General features: G+C 33.2%; 1 protein-coding gene across 1 annotated transcript; it reads right to left on the bottom strand.

Moving 5' to 3' along the window:
• Window positions 1–10226: 10226 nt before the first annotated feature.
• On the bottom strand, window positions 10227–15707 carry LOC142619785 (BAHD acyltransferase DCR). Its single transcript, XM_075793070.1, has 2 exons — window positions 15171–15707; window positions 10227–11416 (listed from the first exon to the last, which is right to left on the bottom strand). Exons 1-2 carry the CDS (start codon window positions 15618–15620, stop codon window positions 10532–10534), a joined length of 1335 nt encoding a protein of 444 aa, XP_075649185.1. The 5' UTR covers window positions 15621–15707; the 3' UTR covers window positions 10227–10531.
• Window positions 15708–19995: the final 4288 nt, after the last annotated feature.

Here is a 19995-nt window from a genome sequence, read left to right as displayed (position 1 = left end):
AATCTAATTTATAAGTGGATAAATAAATTTGAAAATCAATAGAAGAGTGACCCTATTTTTAAGGCAATGTTTTAATGAAAGTTAAGATTGTATTTTTACCAGATTGGTCTTTAGTTTTGTCTCTACTTAAACATAGGGATGTAGGGGTATTTTAGAATTTTAAAAAAAAAATCCAGTCCAAACAGGGGAATCTTCTTAAATAATAATATAAATATATAAAAAATTACAGCATCATATCTCAACTAAACTTCTCGATGATAATTAAAATAACAATATATAAACCGAAATTGTTTTTTGGTTATATAATCGGGTGCATGTGGATCTAATTACACCCAAAAAAAAAAAACAAAGAAAAGAAAATACAGAACTACCCCTACAACAAACAAACAAACAAACATTTAGGAAAACTCCTTCTCTTATAATCACTTCCTTCCCCCTCTCCTAGTTGTAGCCTTATTTGCTGGCGATTTCATGCTCTTTGTCTTTACACTCTTAGCAACTGAAGCCTCCTTAGTTGGTGTTGCCTAATTTCCTCTGAAGACTAGAGAAATTTAGGTTGAAACATAAACGGGGCATTGTATTTTGTTTTGTGTAAGAGGAGGAGGGAGGCCATCGTGGCAATGGCTGTCGCTTAAGGTAAAAGGCCACCATCTACAGAAGAGTGAGGTAGCATCGCGGCAGCTAGGGCATCAATCAATCATTCCCTCCCATGGATTTGTAAATGGAGTTTCGATTTATAATTGGGTTAGGATTAGGATTTGAATTTAAAACAAGTTAGTTTGTTACTTATGTGTAAATTCCCTTTTGTAATTTTTTTAATAGAAATACAATATGTCATTATTCCGTTAACCACGTAAAAAAATACCACTAATGGAAGTTAAGAGAAGGACTTATATCATTCATTATGAAAACTTGAAGGACCAATTGCACTCATTTGAAACTTGATGGACTAATTGTGCTCACAAGATAAACTTGAGGGGCCAACAGTGTAGTTTCATTTTTTTTTTTTCCATATTATTACTCTTATTATATTCTATATATAATTGAACTAATACTTGTCTTGTTGTTGTTGTTGTTATTATTATTATTGAACTGATATTTGAGGTTAAAGATTACATATTAGTTGAAATATTTACTTATAACTTTAAAACCATTAATAATTTATTATATGGGTTTTTTTTATCGCACAAGCGCACACACACACATATATATAGTGGTAACCCCAAAACTGAAATAGCATGCAATAGTATGCCAGAATAGATTGGTATCAAAACATTTCATTCCAATAGACAAACCAAAATGGGATTTGAAACGGTATTCATAAAATTAACTTGGTAGAAACCAATTGGGTCATGGATAAATTATATAATTTTTTTTTGATACATACATCGAATTTTTTCAACTTATGTTCCTATGGCGTTATAATTAACTCAAACTGAGAAGTTATTTATTATTTATTTTTTTAATTATTATATAGGATAAAGTAAGCTTGTAGCTTAAAGTTACACCTCCAACTAAAAAAATTAACATAACTATATATTTTGAAAATATAATCATTGGATTGCAAGTTCTTTATATTTTTAAAACACATATCAAATTTTGTATCCATTGGATGTTATTTATTATTTGATTCATAAATTTATTTTTTAAATTTGTATAACTTTAAACTATAAAAACTTGAAATTTAAATATTTGATTGATGACATAGTTATTGATCTTTGATCTTCTGAAAGTTTTGCAAGCATAAAAGATACAAGAAGAAAATACAATCTAATGATGAATTTGTTAAAATCACATGTAATTAAAAAATATTGAGTAGAGTTATAGCTTTAGGCTACAACAAAGTTTATAGCCAAACGTTTTCCAATTACATGTGATAGATTTCAACTATGGCTCTATGATTGTACTTTATCATAAAGTTAAAACACTCTTATAATAAAAAAAGAAGTTAAAACACTATTTAGCTTTTTAGTGTAAGCAAGATTGAAACTTAAAATATATATATATATATATATATATATATATATATATATATATATATATATATATATTATGGAGAAGATAAATTTGATCTTATGGCCACTATGATTGTTCATTATCATAAAGACAATATTCTAATTGGTTTTTTGGTATAGGCAAGATTTGAATTCACATCTTTTATTCAATAATAAGATATTTTATTAATTGAGTTCATTGGAATCCATGGATTAGGTTCAAATTCCACCTGCACCATCATCAAATAAGGATGAGTTTGAATTCCACGAGAACCAAAAATTAATATTGTCATGGCATAATAGCAAAGAGAAATTAAATTTTTCAAACAATCAAATACTATATAGTTTTAAAAATGGATTATCATATGAATTTCATAAAGTTTAAAAAATGGATCATCTTACTATGCATAAGATCTTTCTCTCTGCAAGCTTATGACGAAAGCTCCCACAGATCAAGTTCCTAGCTCAACTAACTTAGATGCATTCACATAGATTAAATATTGCCAAGTTGAAGTTGATTCGTAAAACGAGCTCTCTTGACAACTTTCCACAATATCTCATAGTCATTGAAGGCTATATGGCCTTTCTTAATGCGCCTATAGATAGTGCCGGCCCTAGACATTTTGGAGCTTTAAACGAGAACTAAAATGAGACATATTTATATATATATATATATATATATATATATATATATATATATATAATTAATATTTATTTAATATTTTTATATTATAATATATTTTATTTAAAATATATTTTTCTTGTCTTTTGAAATGCAAATTGACTAATTAAATTTTTGTATTGAAGTTCTATTAACATCTCATTTTCAATCAATAGTATAACTAATTCACTTAATTTTTCTTGAGACATTGTCGATCATAAATATGATTTTATTAATTTTAATTTTGAAAATTTTCTTTTTGCAGAAGCAATTGTAATATGTATTGTTAGTAAAATTTGTAAAATTTTTATATACGTTAATTGGAGTATATTTTTTTATTTGTAAAATTTCTTTTAAAACTTTTAACTCTAAAAATAAATTTACACCATTAATATCATAATAAACATCATATTTGAGAAAAGATTCAAGTTTATGACAGTATTTTTGCAAGCCATCATCATCTAGCTGGGAGAGACACATGGAGAGCAAGAGTTGAGAGAGAGAGAGAGAGGCGGAGGGCAAGAGTGAGAGAAAGAAAAGGTGTGAGTAAAATTTTAGGGATTTGAGATTTTTTATTTGTTTTGATTTGAGATAATTTTGTTGGTAATTTTTTAGATTGAATCTGCATTTTATTTGAATCTGCATTTATCCGGTTGATTTTCTATTTTTCTAGAGGTTAAGGATAATATTTTTGGGATAATTGATTTTGTTTAGACCAAAGAATTTTTTGGGATACCAATATTTACAAAAATGTTCCAAATTTTTTGTTCTTTGGTCACAAGAATATATTAGATTTTTTGGAATTTTATCTGAAACTATTTTGGGGCCCCCTTCCACTTGGGGGCCTTAAGCAATGGCGTAATTAGCCTAGTGGAAGGACGGGCCCTACCTTCAAATGCCTCATAGTGCATGGTTGAATGTCTCATAGCGTTAACAGAAATTATTCAACAAGATTCGTGCTCATTGTTAGTGTATAGCTTAGACTAGATTAGCCCATTGGGCTTAGTCCAGTATATTGTACTTATAATTTACTCATATTACTTGTAGTTCACTCATATTACTTGTACTGCACACATACCTAGCCTATATAAAGCTCTCTATTGTACATTATTATTTACACAGAATATACAGACTATTCAATCTTTCTCTCTCACTTTATATTCTTAACATGGTATCAGAGCCAATGCTCTAACTTTCTGGCTCCTGTGGTCTTCTCTAGTGTCTTTTTGCTACCCTTGCCTTTGTCCAGTGCCCACTGTCAGAAGCAAGTTACCGCCGTTAGACCCATGACACCAAAAACTCTCGGATCTAGTCTTATCCATCACCCTGCCAAACAGAGAGCACATATTGATAGATCGCACAATTTCGAGAAAAACCCAACCCGAATCAACTCCATTCGGAACTACTCGTGCTCCCACGTGCCACCAAAAGGTTCGATCTCGCAGTAACACGTGCCCACACGCCTACATGTGACACCGCCCAATCTCACACACCTTTCACTACCGCTTTGCCACGTTAGCCCTAGTGACGTCAGCATCCGTTGACCGTTGTCGCCACCGTTGACCGAGGTCAAAATTTTTCGAAGGGGCCTATCTTGCTCAGTTTTCACGTAGATTCTATTTCTAGGTTTAGTTTCTTCGTTTGAGGTTCCTAAATCCCTCTTTTTGGTCATTTTCTTCATTATGGCTCAACAAAACGAACAAGATATCATACGCCCTATCACCATTATGTTGGATGGTCCTACTAGCTATCATGCATGGTCTCAGAATATGACCGTCTTTCTCAAGGGTTGTAAACTGTAGAGATATGTGACTAGTTCAATTCCTAAGCCAGTACCAAAACCTACGTCCAAAGCCACAGCTGCTAAAGATGCCTCAAAGACTGCAACTATAGTGGATGATTATGAAGAACGCTTAGAGGAATGGGAGAGTATTCAAAGTAAGATCTTGTCTTGGTTTATCAATACCTCTATTCCCTCCATTCATAATCTTTTTTCTCGTCTTGAGATTGCTGAGGCTGCTTGGAATTTTCTGGCTGATCGCTATAATTGCACTAATGATTCAAGCCTGGAGTTCCACATTGAATCAAAATTTTATCAAATGCGCCAAGAGATAGGTCAGTCTATTTCTGATTTTTTTTCTCAGACTTATACTATGTGGGAACAACTCTCTGCTGCAAATCCTTTACTAGTGTGTTCTAAGGACATTGAGCTCTTTGTCAAATATCAGGATCACCGTAAATTTATGCATTTCATGATGGGTTTATGTAAGGATTTTGAGCCTACTAGGGCTTCTTTGCTTAGCCAGTCTCTTACTCCTTCTCTTAATGCTACAGTCAAAGAGCTCATTTCTGAGGAGAACTGTCGGCCTACTCATCACGTGTCATCATCTAATCATGTATTGGCTACACTATCTCCACAGCCTCCCATTGCTACATTCACTGCTCCTCCACGAATAAACTCTGAGCGTCCCACCTCTCAGTCTTCCAAAGGTACTTGCTGCGAGTTTTGCTGTGCCAAAGACCATGACATCTCAGTTTGTCGCAAACTGTAGAAATTTGTGCAAGAGCAGAATAAAGCTTCTCTTCCTCGGCCAGTTGTTGTATGTCCTTCAAATCCATCGGTTCCTATAGGTCCATTTTTGGCTTCCTCACTTACTATGACTGATATTGAGGCAGTAGTTCAACAGGTTTTATCTCAAACTTTCATTGCCCTTTCTGTCACCTCAGGTAAACAACCTTGGTTTTTTCATACTGCATGTTGTAACCATATGACTCCTGATGAATTCCAATTTTCTGATAAGACACCCTTAGAACACCCCATCACCATTTACACTGTTAATGGAACTCCTATGCCTATTAGTCATAAAGGAACAATCTCTTTTCCTTGTTTATCCCTTAATAACACTTTTCATATCCCAAAGTTATCCTTCAATTTGCTTTCTGTTGGTCAATTTTGTGAATTAGGCATAGATCTTCTATTTACTAATCATGGTGTGGATGTGCAAGATCTCCGAACGAGTCAAGTGCTTGGGATAGGCCGTAAGATTGGTCACATGTTTGAGGTTTATGACTTGAAGATTCCTTCACAAATTGTTTCTACAGCTGCTACCACTGCCACCCCCTCACTTGATCTATGGCACGCTCGTCTTGGTCATCCATCATTATCTCGTCTTCAATTGTTAGCTTCTCAAGGTCATTTAGGTTGGTCATAAGGTTAGTCACATGTTTGAGGTTTATGACTTGAAGATTCCTTCACAAATTGTTTCTGCAGCTGCTACCACTGCCACCCCCTCACTTGATCTATGGCATGCTAGTCTTGGTCATCCATCTTTATCTTGTCTTCAATTGTTAGCTTCTCAAGGTCATTTAGGTTCAGTTCAATTTCAAAAATTTGATTGTACTTCCTGTCATTTTGGAAATCAAACAAAATTGCCCTTTAATAATAGTGACTCCTTTTCTTCTGCACCTTTTGATCTTATACATTCTGATATTTAGGGTCTTGCACTGGTTTCCATTGAGGGGGTATCTAGAGATTTTGTCATATTTGTGGATGATTTTTCTCGATATAGTTGGATTTATCTGCTTCACCATAGGTCTGAACTTGTGTTTATTTACCAAACATTTCATAAAATGATTAAAACACAGTTTACTCGCACCGTGAAAGTCTTTTGATTAGATAATGCTCAAGAATATAATGATAAATCTTTCCTATCCTTTCTAAACAGTCGTGGTACTTTTCCTCAGCAGTCTTGTCTTTACACCTCTCAACAAAATGGTTGTGCATGACAAAAACATCATCACATTCTTGATGTTGTTCGTACCCTTCTCATTTCTGCCTCTCTTCTTGAGCGCTTTTAGAGTGAGGCAGAACTCACTGCTGTGTACACCAGTTATCGTATTCATTCACCAATTACACACAACAAATCACCATTCGAGCTTCTCTATGGTCTAACCCCTAACTACTCCTCTCTTCGGGTTTTTGGTTGTGCTTGCTTTGTCTCTCTTCCCCCTCATAAACGAACAAAGCTCCAACCTCGTGGTCGTCTCTGTTGTTTCCTTGGTTATGGTATATCTCAAAAAGGGTTTCCCTGCTATGATCCCATTTCTCATCGCCTTCGTGTCTCCCGTCATGTTGAGTTTGGGAACATCGTCCTTTTACGAGTCTTTAGCTGTTTCTTGCATCCTTTTCCTCAAAGTCTCCCATTTTCACCAATCTCTCCTCCCTCTCTATCCTGAACTTGTGGAGGATTCTTCAACATCGGCTACCTCTCCAGACGACTCATCTCCAGTTCTATCCCCGGCATATGACCCACCTGTCTTGGATCCCGTGGCACCACCCTCTCCTGAGTCTCCTATTGGTCCTAAATTTCGTCGTTCCACCCAAGTAACCATTCCTCCCCCTTATCTCACTGATTAACTACTCTTTTACTCTTTCGACCCTCTATGAACCTCATACCTATCGTGAGGCCCATACTGACCCTTTTTGGCAGTAAGCTATGGACGAAAAACTAGATGCCTTTCATAAGAATCATACTTAGGATATGGTTAATTTGCCTCTTGGTCAGTCTATAGTAGTTTGTAAGTGGGTTTACAAGATCAAAACCAAGGCTAATGGATCTGTTCAACGATACAAGACTCGCCTTATTGCTAAGGGCTTTACTCAGGAGTATAGCATTGACTATGAGGAAACATTTGCTCCTATTGCTCGTCTTACATCTATCAGATATCTCATTGCTGTGGCTGCTGTTCGCCGTTGACCTCTTTATCAAATGGATGTGAAGAATGCTTTCCTCAATGGAGACCTCCAAGAAGAAATATACATGCAACCACCCCTGACTATCCACACTCAGACAGTCAAGTTTGTCGCCTTTGTCGTGCTCTTTATAGCCTAAAGTAGGCTTCTTGAGCTAGGTTTGAAAAGTTTAACTCAGTTGTTGCTCAGCGGGGTTTCACTTCGAGTCCTCATGACACTGCTCTCTTTGTCCGAAGATCCTCTGCTGGTATCACTCTTATTCTTCTTTATGTTGATGATATGATTATTACTAGAGATGATTTTGCAGGTATCCGCTCTCTTCAACATTTCCTTAGTCAGCATTTTAAGATGAAAAATCTGGGCACTCTTAGCTATTTTCTCGGGCTTGAGGTTACCTCATCCTCTAATAGATACTATCTTTCCCAAGCTAAATATGCTTCTGATCTTCTCTCCAAAGCTAGTATCACCGACAACAAGACTGTTTCCACTCCCTTAGAATACAATGCAAAACTCACACCCTTGGATGGTGAACCTATATCTGATGCTACTCGCTATCGTTAGTTGGTTGGTAGTCTGATCTATCTCATTGTTATTCGTCCGGATATTTCATATGCCATGGGTATGGTTAGTAAGTTCATGGATGCCCCTCGTTCTGTCCACTATGCTTCCGTTCTTCGGATTCTTCGATATGTCAAGGGCATACTTTATCATGGTCTCCACTACTCCTCTCGGTCTTCTCACGAGTTTTATGCTTATTATGATGCAGACTGGGCAGGTGATCCGACTGATCGATCCTCCATTACAGGTTTTTTGTTTCCTGTTGGGTACTTCACTTGTCTCGTGGCGTAGCAAGAAGCAGGATGTGGTTTCCCATTCCAATACTGAGGTTGAGTATCGTGCCCTTGCCGACATTACTTGCAAGCTTATCTGGCTTTGCTAGCTCTTGGCTGACATGGATGCTCCATAACCCACCGCCACTCCTCTTTATTGTGACAATCGTAGTACTATTTACATTACTCATAATGATGTCTTCCATGAACACACCAAGCACATTGAGATCGACTGCCACATCACTCGCCAGTATCTCAAGAAAGGCAATCTCAAGTTGTTCTCCCTCTTTCTTGCTGACCAGCCTGTTGATATCTTCACCAAGACTCACCAGCCTAGTCGTCTTTGAGATCTTATATCCAAACTCCAGTTAGCTTCCTCCTTACCACCTCGAGTTTGAGGGGGGATGTTAGTGTATAGCTTAGACTAGATTAGCCGATTGGACTTAGCCTAGTATACTGTACTTGTAATTTACTCATATTACTTGTACTGCACACATACCTAGCCTATATAAGGCTCTCTATTATACATTATTATTTACACAGAATATACAAACTATTCAGTCCTTCTCTCTCACTTTATACTCTTAACACTCATTTGATTAGGGGCATTCATTTATGGGACAAAAATTATAGCTTAGAAAATAGGACTATGATTCACCAAATGTTATATCACAAGCAATAGGCAAATAAAGTATACATATAGGGATGGGCCAGCTCAATTCAGCCCAAATCCATGCAAATCCATGTAAACCCTCAGTTCAAAACATAACAAATTTTATTTTAAAAAAAATCAACGGTGTTTTGTGTTTTTTTGTCTTTATTATTAGATAATTGCATCTTAATGTATTAATGGATTAAATAATGATTTTGTGTATTTTTTTATTGCTAGTTTGTTAATATTATATGAATGTTTTTTTTGGAGTTTTTTTTTTCTTATACTCTGCCCCTAGCTAGAAATTTCAAGTCTATCCACTTAATTACTAGGTTTTAACTACCCTTAAAGTCTAATAAAGAGAGAAAATATCATTTGATTAGCCAACACTCCTTGGCATCAAAGGCTGAAGGATTTGTTATATTTGTATTTGGCAATGACTTCTCTCTCTGTTTGTCTATCTTGGTTGATTTCTTAAACAAGCATCACATTTCTAAAAAGGTGACCATTTTGTGTCCGCAAGAGGAGATTTTTAAAAAGTTAATTATCATAGCAATATTGCAAATCTTCACCAATCAGAAATCATGATATATATTCAATCATACTCTCATTCTCATATCTAGATCCAAGATTTGTGTGATTCTCCATCATTGATATATTTTGATGATGAGTGAAAATCAGTAAGCTAAAATACTTTGGGTTACGATAATGATTATAAGTCCTAAAAAGAAAAAAAGAACTGTCAAAGGTGATTGGTGTGACCCAGTCAAAGACCTTCTAACAATTAAGTCAGTTTTCTCTCTAACACACAGGAGTAGGGAAAATAGTGAATAATAAAAACTTACCCTGAATGAATGGAGTTTGCTCCTTTTATAGAGAGTTAGAAGTTGATCTACTTGTTTAGATCCACTATCATTATGAATGATGTGGGTGGTTAATAGAGAAAATGGGGTGTGTAGAGCAAAGTCTGAGGAGTCACTGCCACGTATTAAGAGTAATACGTCATGGTCTAATTATGTGGAACTTTTGGAGAATTCTTCGTAGGATTTATTAAGTATAATCCAATCGTCTATGCATGAGTATAATCCAATCGTCTATGCATGCACTCATCCATGTATCTAGTCATCCATGGATGAATTCCTTCAAACAGAATCTTCTTGTTGTTAATGGACGAGCACTGTTCACTCATTCTGTCATTCTTAGATTGCTTTCTTTGGACGCGGTCAGGTCATGGACGACAGCTAAGAACGGGTTAACCTTAATTGATCCCCATCATATTTAATCGCACAAGACAGCCACAATTTGTAAGTGATCATACTCGTTAAATTGACAGAGCTTTGAGTCTTTGAATCTTCATCATTAATTCCATTATAAAGTGATAATATTTCAGCTCACATTAATAACAATTAATACATGTGATAATAACTCATTCAATTAAATAAACTTAATTACCCACCACAACTTCAAAATCCCCAAACCAAACACAAAAGCCCAAAGACAAGAAGAACAATCACATGCATACATACACTCCCTTAACAATCCCAAATCCCAATATACTAGCTTATACCAACACATCACTCCTATTCTGATTTCAGTGTTTCAAAACTAAAACCATCAACCCCTAGCTAGTTGGCTAGCTAGTTAAACCTCCATAAGAAATTCCTTATCTTTCTCCAACCTCTCCATAGTCTGAGCTTCTAAGCTAATCTCCACATCAATCCCACCACTTTTTCCCGGGTACAAATACACCATCCCATCAAACCTATTATTGGATCCACTCCTCACACTCTCAGGCTCTCCCCACCCAAAATCCACATCATAAACCTTAAACCTCGGCGAGCTCCCGACCGCCACGCAGTTCACTCCGGCATCCTTAAACTGGAAAATCTTAGGCTCACTCTCCCACTGCTTGTTACGTTCATCAATGGCTTTAGCATTGTGGTTTTCTATTGCTTTTTGAATCACTGAAGCTCCGAACTCCGGTGGGTTCGCCGATAACAACCCGGCAGCCGTGACCGTGAACACCGCTTGGATTAGGTTCCCGAAGTAGCTTTCGGGCATCGGTGGGTGGACCCTTTTCCGGCAATCGGCGAAGACAGTGAAGACAGTGTAGTCTTCGGGTTTCAGTTCACGTGCATGGGTTACATGGCGCCAGATATGGACAGAGAGTGATTGGAATGTTGAGAATGGTTTTGAGCCGTCCGATGGGGGGTTGGAGTTGACTTTGGACTTAATCTTGTCGATGTCTGATTCCGAGAATTTGAACACTTTTTCTCTGAGTTGTGGTGGGCTCGGCTTTGCTTCACCGTTGGATTTTGATGCTAGTGGGTCCGGTGGGGCCGTGAGATCGAGCTTCACGCGCGTGTTGCGCGATTTGGTGCGGTCGAGGAAGGGTGGGACCGAGATGGAGACAGCTCCTCCGCATAGCTCGGCCCATGAGCTCATGAAATGCCACGTGGAAGTCCCGTCAAGGATCGCGTGGTTGAACGCGCAGCCCATTGCGAGTCCATCTTTCAGCTTGGTTAACTGTGGCCATGATGGAAAAAAATACAATCAATAATTATCAATAATTTTAGTAATTTTTTTTTTATTTGGTTCATCAACACCGTTGATGACCTTTAAGATGCAAAAATCAATGGTGATGGCATATGAGATGAATCAATGAAAGTGACAATTTTCTTCATAATATTTTTTATCAAGTTGTTATTATTAAAATAAATATTACTTTGACATGAGTTAATTCTTGATAATTTTTACCATGCATAAATTATAATATATCATTTTAATAATTATGAAAAAATTATTTAAAAAAATTGTATTGAAGATGAAAATGTAAAGCAAAGATAGATCTGACCATGAATGACTACAAACGAAAGTGGGAAGATGTTGCCTGCTCAATTTCATATTGTTTGCGGAGTATTTAATTTTTGACATCTTTGGGAAAAAAATCTTTATTTTAAAAATAATTTTAATGTAAACAATCTTGAAAACTTATGAAAGCAATACAGTAAAAAAAAATCCCTTAAAATTTTTGATTGGTTTTATATATGTATACACACACAAACACGATAGAATTAGGCCCATCTTATTTCAACTTCAAATATTTTATTATATATATAAATAACACTAGGTGCTTGCATACTTGTTATTTATGGATTGGGCCCCTTATGTTCTTCACTCACCAACAGACAAACCCGCCTAACCATGTGTCTAGTTATAAAAGATACTCCCATCTTGTCATTCCAACCTAGGATATCTCAATTCTCATCTGCATATTCATCTTTACTGTTGGTTTGGTACGATTAATTTTGTCAATTCTCATCTACATGTTCATCCTTATTGTCGGTTTGGTAGATTAATTTTGTCAATTTATTTTATTATTTAGTTTTATTTTATGTACTATTTATGAGTCATATTATACTTTTTGATACTATTTATAAATCTCATTATACTATTTCAACTAATTTTTATTTTTATTTTTAGTACTTTCAGTAAAAAATTTTCAATTTCAACAAAATAATCGATCTCAAACAAACCCTTAATATATCCCATTTCTTTAATTTTTACTATTATTTTACTTTTCTCAATATGGACAAACAAGAGTCCTATTAAAAAGTTGTCCCTTACAATAGTCATCTCTTCTTTCATGTAAAATAAAACATTTTACTCAGTATCTCTAATTATCTATAATCAAACACATTAATTGGAGATATTGATTAAAGTTTTTAACTTTCTATCAGCTTATATTGGTATAATATAGAAAGTTTTATTTTAGAAATGTTATAAATTTATATAAATGAATTACAACTAAAAATAAACATGGAAATAGAAATGAGACTAATTATAATTGTGAATTATATGTGTTTATTATTTCTATGATATTATTTATTATCAATATTGTATTATACAATTATTAATTTTGAGTTTTACTCCACATGCAAAACCAAACAAATAAATATAAATAATTAAGTTATTCTAGTAATAATACTTATTCTCAACAGTACGTATTGTACACTTGGACCTATAATAGGCTAACACTATTTTGGCTCAACCACAGTATCAAATTTCACCTAATTAAGTTTGATTTTGCAAACCCCTTTCCCTTTCCTTCTCTTTTATGTGTGTTTGTTTCTTAAAAAAAAGTTTGATTTTGCAATGCAATCCTTTAATTTCCTAATTTCCTTGTATGCATTGGAAACTTTTTTAATTTTTACTATAATTTATAATTGTTACAACAAGTGAGAAAGAAAAATTTAATCTTGATTCTCCATTTCTCCTTATAAGAAAGGTTAAAAAAAAAATCACTAAAGTATAAGGCTCTTTTATAAAGGAAGATGACATTTAACTCCCAACCAAAAAACAAAAAATTAACTGGCCCCACGAGATATAAATATAATTGATCTGTGTGACTCGTGACAGGTAGGTAGCTGAAATAGAAGTTGTGTTTACATACCAATCCTTAGATCACTTTTTGGTTGTCTCATTACTCAACAGTGCTTTGGTACATTTCTTTTTACTTAAATCTGAAATTCTTTGCACATTTTCAATTTCATCCATTAATGAAAATTATGCTTACTTCATTCTTCTGAGAACGTTGTAAAACATACATTCATATCATCATATGTTTGTGAGACTTATGAATAAGGAAAATCATGCTCTCCCCTAAGAATAAGAGCAAATCTTTACCATAAAATAGTGCCCAAGAAAAAAAGAAAGGAAAAAAAATAACTCAGAGCAGCAGAACTACTAATAATAATTTCAAAATGTGAATGATTATCAAGAAGGGGGCAGTCCATCATTGATCCCACACGGGTGAAAATTTTGTGAACGAGCCCTAGGAAGATATCACTACGGATAGCACTAATCATTATATCATGGTTCAGAAATATGTAGTGTGAGTAAAAGAATGCATTTATCTGATATATGATCTACGTTCTTCTATGTCATATGGGTTGCATTTAGTATATGGTAAAAAACTAGGTACATATATGATAAAAATTTTCAGCGATGGATGGAGATCAAACTGACAACATATTTATGACAAGCAATCCCCATAAATGGGGTCCAAGAAAACCCTAATTGAGTGACAATTTCCTAGCAATTCTGTTTGGATTGCCGGAAATATTAATGTTTTTGTACTTTAAATTTGTATGGGACATGCATGACAGGATCAAAATAATTTTTTTTTCTTCATTAGAGGCAGAATCAGAACTTGGAGGGGCTTCTTTTTTTTTTTTTTGGGGGGGGGGGGGGGGGTGGTTTTATAAATTTTCCAAAGTTACACTAAGGTTGTATTTGAGTGGAGGAATTGATAGGCAGTAGGCGAAAATGTAAATGTAATAATAGTTTATTTATGAATTTAGCAATAGAAAATAGAAAGGTTATTAATTTATAGTTTTTTTTTAGCCAAAAAAAAAAGAGAGAAAGAAAGATAGAAAAGAAAACCCATTACAAAGAAGTGAAACAAGGATATCATGTGAAAAAATAGTAGCTTGTTTTAGATTCCTTTATCTTTTCATCAGCGAACAGAGTTTCAAAATATTGACTGCAGTCTCAGGCTCTCTGCAGTAAAGTCTAAAAAAATTTGGCTTTGGTTCTATCGGTTTTTTAGTAAATAACCAGGGAGGAACAGCATGCACCAATTAAGTCATGGAATTTCGTGGAAATATTAGCAGAGTTTCTCTTCTTTTATTTTGTTTAGAAAACAAAAATCTCATAGTTAAAAAGAAAAAAACAAACCTCCAAATCATAGTTGAAAATGTACGATATTTCATGGTCCTATGCTCTAGACTCTAGTAACCATTTTAAGCAAAGTGAAGATTAAAACGGTTGTGTAAGTAGCCCTGTTTTCTTCCTTTTAGAGGGGCATAATTAATGGCCATAAATCGGTTGTCATATCCACTGACAAGCTATGGCTAAATTCATAAATATGTACATGCGTGTAACATCTCTATCATTATTTATTTGTGGGGAAAAAAAGAGAGAAGCGATTTCTTTTCAATGCACTTGGTGGCCCTAAACAATTGTGTTGATCTCACAATCAAGACCATAAACCACCATCTACTTCACTAATTGGAATGCAAAATATTGTCGGTGTACCACTTTATACATATGCATACAACTCTTATTCCTATTATGTACATAATTGTTAATATGTTATGTGTAAAATTGTAAATCACTCATAGATGATTTTGATTTGTATTCCATTAGTTAGAAAACAATGATCAATTTATTTTCAGATTGCTTAAAAAGATGTTATGCATGAAATCCAAAGTATTACCTGCACAGACAAAAGAGGCCTATGGAGCCCCTCCAAGTTCAAGATTTCATTGTAGGGTGTCAATTCCTTCAAAGTGCTAGCACCCTCCTCGACCATCAGATCAGCAATTTCGATCCCCTCAGCTATTGCTTCCACAACTTCCACACCGTCCATTTCATCATCAAACTCAACCTTGAAAACTCCCTCCTCATCTTTGCCTAGCCTCCCAGCCAGTTGATAGAACTCTTCCAAAACCAGACCTAACCCATCTTTCAATTTCCCAACCATGTCCCCAAAGTCATTTCCTTTGTAAAACAACAGCTTTTGGTTGTAGTAAAAAGCTAGGTATGGAAGATCAAATGTCACCAATTGACATTCTCTTCTTCCTAGTTTCTTGTTGGGCATGACATGGGATTTGGTGGTGATTTTCACATTCTTTGTTTCACACTTTTTCCCAACCACAGCTGCCATGGTTGATTGAAGAAAAAAAAAAAAAGATAATAAAAGAACAATGAGAGAAATTTAGATAAAGAAGACAATTGTGACTTGTGGGATGTGTAAGCTCAGACACAGTATAGCTATACTTATACTAGAAGATTAAATTTGATGTAGTTGGGGTGCATTTATGTTTTTCAATTGAGCGGTTGTTAAACATTAATGTCTTCCATTTACTGTGCTGGTGCGTGGTGCGGTGTGACTGGTATTGAGTAAATAGTTACTTCTATTCTATCTACTTTTGTTGCGATGGCTGAAAAAAAAATTAAGTAACCTCAAAATTGGTGATCTGCCTTGCTGTGAAGTGCTTGTATCTTTGTGCTATAAGCACTTGTACCTGCTTTGCATGAAGCATGGTTGTGGTCATTTATAATTAATAAAAGGTAAAATAAATTGATGTTGCACCGCCTATGGTCATATATGATCACAGTTTCACACCATAAATTGAGTTCTAGCAAGATCCAAAATATAGTCCAATCTCCACTCGAATGGCACATTTTACAATTGTGTTAAATAACATTGGTCAGTCCAGTGGCAGCTCTAGAAATTTTTTCTAGGGCGTTCTTTAAGAAGAATAAATTACACAATTTAATAAAAAGAAAAATTTATATATTGGCAACAACAACAACAACAATAAAAAAAATACACAAATACATAAAATTTTACTTAATTAACTAAAAATTGATGTTATATAAAAATTAAGCAACTTTTTAAGTTTAGTCACTTAATTATCTAAAACTACTATTTTTTTCTAATTAAAATTATTGGAAAAAGAAAAAAGAAAAGTAGTTGTACAATGAAAAAAGTTAAATTTACGTGACTTTGACCAATTAGTTGTATAATATATATTATAATGTTTTTGAGGAAAAGTAGTTGTACAATAACAGTGTGTCAAGTAAAGCAAAAATTAAAAGTAAAATCGTAGTATAAGCTTAAAAGAATATAAAAGTATGTGATTTTTTTTTTTGCTTAAAAGACCCGTACATATATATATATATATATATATATATATATATATATATATATATATATATATATATATTTTTTTTTAAGATAAACGGTAGAAAAATTTATTGATAGAAAAGGAAAAAAAAAAAAAAAAAGACATCATGACAACTTGGACCAAGGCCACCACCAACAAATGTAGTGGTCCCAGGAAGACATTCATAAAGACATTTAACTCCGACCAAATTTTGAACTATCATGAACTGTTGTTAAAATTTTTAAATTATGAATCAAAATTTAATTTTATTGATATAAAAAAAAAATTTAGAGTGTTTCTAAATTTTTTTAAAAATAAATAAATATAAAATTTTAAATTATTATGTATAATTTTTTTTTCAAGTCAAGGCGTTCTGGCCATGAGATGGCGCCGCCCCTGCTCGTCACTCAATCTCAAGTCAAATTTGAGTTTGAAATCACAAATTAACCACGGAAAAGGAAGAAAAAAAAAACCCTAATCCCTATGTTGTATAGAGTCAAACAAATAATGACCCACCTGTTGACCTATCAGAGTCCAATTCATTTTATGTTGACTAATTTCACATTCTCCGCTAAAGTTCAATTGGATCAAGTGCTCAGAATGGCACTGAGAACTACATGTCGTATAATTTAGGATGCAGTTAGCATCATTATAAATTAATGTTGAAAAAGGACACCTTCAAATTAAATTATATTTCTATGCTTTTAATAAAACCCTATATATATATATATATATTTTTTTTTTTCATTAATATACCAATACTAATACCAATTAAAACTCACATCCATATTTGCCAAGCGGTTTGTAAAAGTTGTAGTTCAACTGATATTTTTATAGTCTTTTTAATAAAGACATTTACAGTTCAACCCCCATATATATAAAATGTTTTTTGGTTATTTTGGAAACTTTAGTGACATTTTAATATATACATCTTTATCATTTGAGAGGTTTATGTTGTATTTGAAACTGATTTTTGGTCCTTTATAGGTGTATAACATTTTAAAACCCAAACAATGTGTTTTACTTTTATCTTGTGAACAAAAAAAATTATTTCTGTTTGATCAAGTTCTTCCACAGTCTTAAACACAAGAAATTAAGGAAAACATTATCCGGACTAATTAACAAACAGAAATGGAGTAAGACAATTAGAAGAGTTTAATGAAAGTGTGAGACATAAGCTAACATCGTTAAAAGCATAAGGTCTAATTAACTAATTATCACAGGTCAAACTACTTATTATTAGATTGTTTTGGATTTTTTTTTCCATTAATGTTTGCATAGAAATTGGTCAGTGCAGACTGCAGAAGTGCAGAGTGTTCGGCATATTCGCTAATTCATCAATCAAAACGCTCTGTCATGGCAATCCTGTGTGCTTCAGTCTACGTGGCAAGAGTAAGCTTTGCAAGTTATGCCAGTAATTATTAATAAATCATATTAATTAAGAAAGTTATGACATCATTTTAACGAGATTAAAACTAAAAAAAAACTGTCAGTAAAATTAATTATTTTTTTATAAAATATTTTTAAAAATAATTTTTAAATCAATGTTCTTAAGGTATTTCTTAACATTTCTTTTTTTAAATAAGAGTATATGTTGTTGTTGTTGTTAAAAACAAAAACAAATGCAAGGAGAAGGAGGAAAAAAAAAATTAGTTTATACATTTGCATAATCTCAAGATGACATAATATAATAACTATTTCATATATAAAATTATAATTTTAAATATGTTTTGAAATTCAAAATTATAGGTAAAAAGATTAGCCTAGGAATTTGAGGGTAAAGTTACATAATATATAACTTGATATTACTTAAACATATGGTCCTACAGTATGCTAAATGTTAAAATATCATGTGATTTAAAATAAGCACTACACGTGGAATGATATACTTTCGCGTTATGGTTCACTATAAGTAAATTAACATTATTAAGATAACTTATTCTATTTGAAACTTTATTACCAAAGTTTGAAAAGTTTAAAATATTATTTCGATTAAAATTCTACTACTAATTACTAAAACTTTTCTCTCTTAAAAAAAATTACTAAAACTTTTAGTAAATTAGATCCAGGTCGACTCAACAACTTTGAGGGTCTTAGGCAAAAATTTTAAGCAGGACATTTTTTATATTTAAATATTAATTAAATAATATTTATTGAATTTTTTTATGTTTATTTAAAATCTATTAGACATTTATAATGAGAAAATATTTCTAGATAAATAAAACACAATTTATAATTAAAAATGAATATTTAACTAAAAATAAAATTTAAGGTATAGAATAATAAAACCTTATTATTGCTATTTTTCTAAAGGCGTGGCCACTTTATACTTTAAAGGCTAAACATGCACAAATAAAATTATATTATTACATAGTTCAATAAATTAGCAAATGAGTTTTTTTTTTTTTTTTTACAAAGTAATACAAATGAGTTGATATGATATACATCAAATTATTAATTGGTGTGATAACTTATAATAATTGATAAAATAAACGTTTGCATTAAAAAAAAAAAAAAGATAAAAGATATAGTGGGTACATGCCTATACATTGAGTGTGAGTGTGGGTGTGCGGGGTCTAGCAATGAAATGCGAATAGTGCATTATGGGCTGCATTATGGGCGTATGGCTAATGGCTGGTCAGAAGCAGCATGTGCTCAGAGTGCAGTGCTGTGGGCAATGAACTGTGCAAGAGAGCAAGCCTAGTGTGTTACGTATCAGGTTATCAATCAAGCAGATTAAAACAATATAATTTAAAATATTTAAATTGAATACTCTTCAATCTTGAATAAAAAGCAGAGGGGTTACCTATGCTATGTCGTCCACACCGTCCCTCTTCAATCTTGAATCTACTACGAAGGGCAGTCAACAAAGAATGATTTCAAGCTTTTACAAAAAATGACTGAGCTTACATAAAAAGACCAAGAATCAAGATAAAGAAAAGAAAGATAAGAATATAGATAAAGAGGCAAAGAAATAGAGAGATGAGAGGTTTTTTCTTTCGTTGTAGGAATTTATAATCTTTGTTTTAGTATATTTCAAGACAATTACGTTGTATTATTATTAATTTTGATTTTAGCATATTTTAAAAATGAGTTAATGAATTTGTCTCCTAAAATTTAATTTTGTTAGTTGAAGTTTGACTATTTTTTTTTTCATTTTTTAATCTTATGCATTTTACCACTGCGCACTCTTCGTGTTGTGGTCACTCCACAAGTATAAATATTTGTGGGGTGTGGGGGGTAAGGATTGGGATTCAAGTCTCCAGGAGAAAACTTCACACACATATACACTTAGATTAAGCTAGTCTAGAAATTCTATATTGTATAAAAAAATAAAAAATAAAAATCTTCTGCATACTAGGATACAAC

Source organism: Castanea sativa, chromosome 12 (assembly GCF_040712315.1).
Source record: "Castanea sativa cultivar Marrone di Chiusa Pesio chromosome 12, ASM4071231v1".
NCBI lineage: Eukaryota > Viridiplantae > Streptophyta > Magnoliopsida > Fagales > Fagaceae > Castanea > Castanea sativa.
Note: the sequence above shows the minus strand (reverse complement) of the source record. Positions and strands in the feature narration are given on the sequence as shown.

Coding starts and splice junctions, on each gene's coding strand:
- LOC142619785 (XM_075793070.1), bottom strand. CDS start 15,620: ATGGCAGCTGTGGTTGGGAAAAAGTGTGAAACAAAGAATGTGAAAATC. Junction 11,417..15,170: donor GGCCTCTTTTGTCTGTGCAG/GTAATACTTTGG, acceptor TCATGGCCACAG/TTAACCAAGCTGAAAGATGG.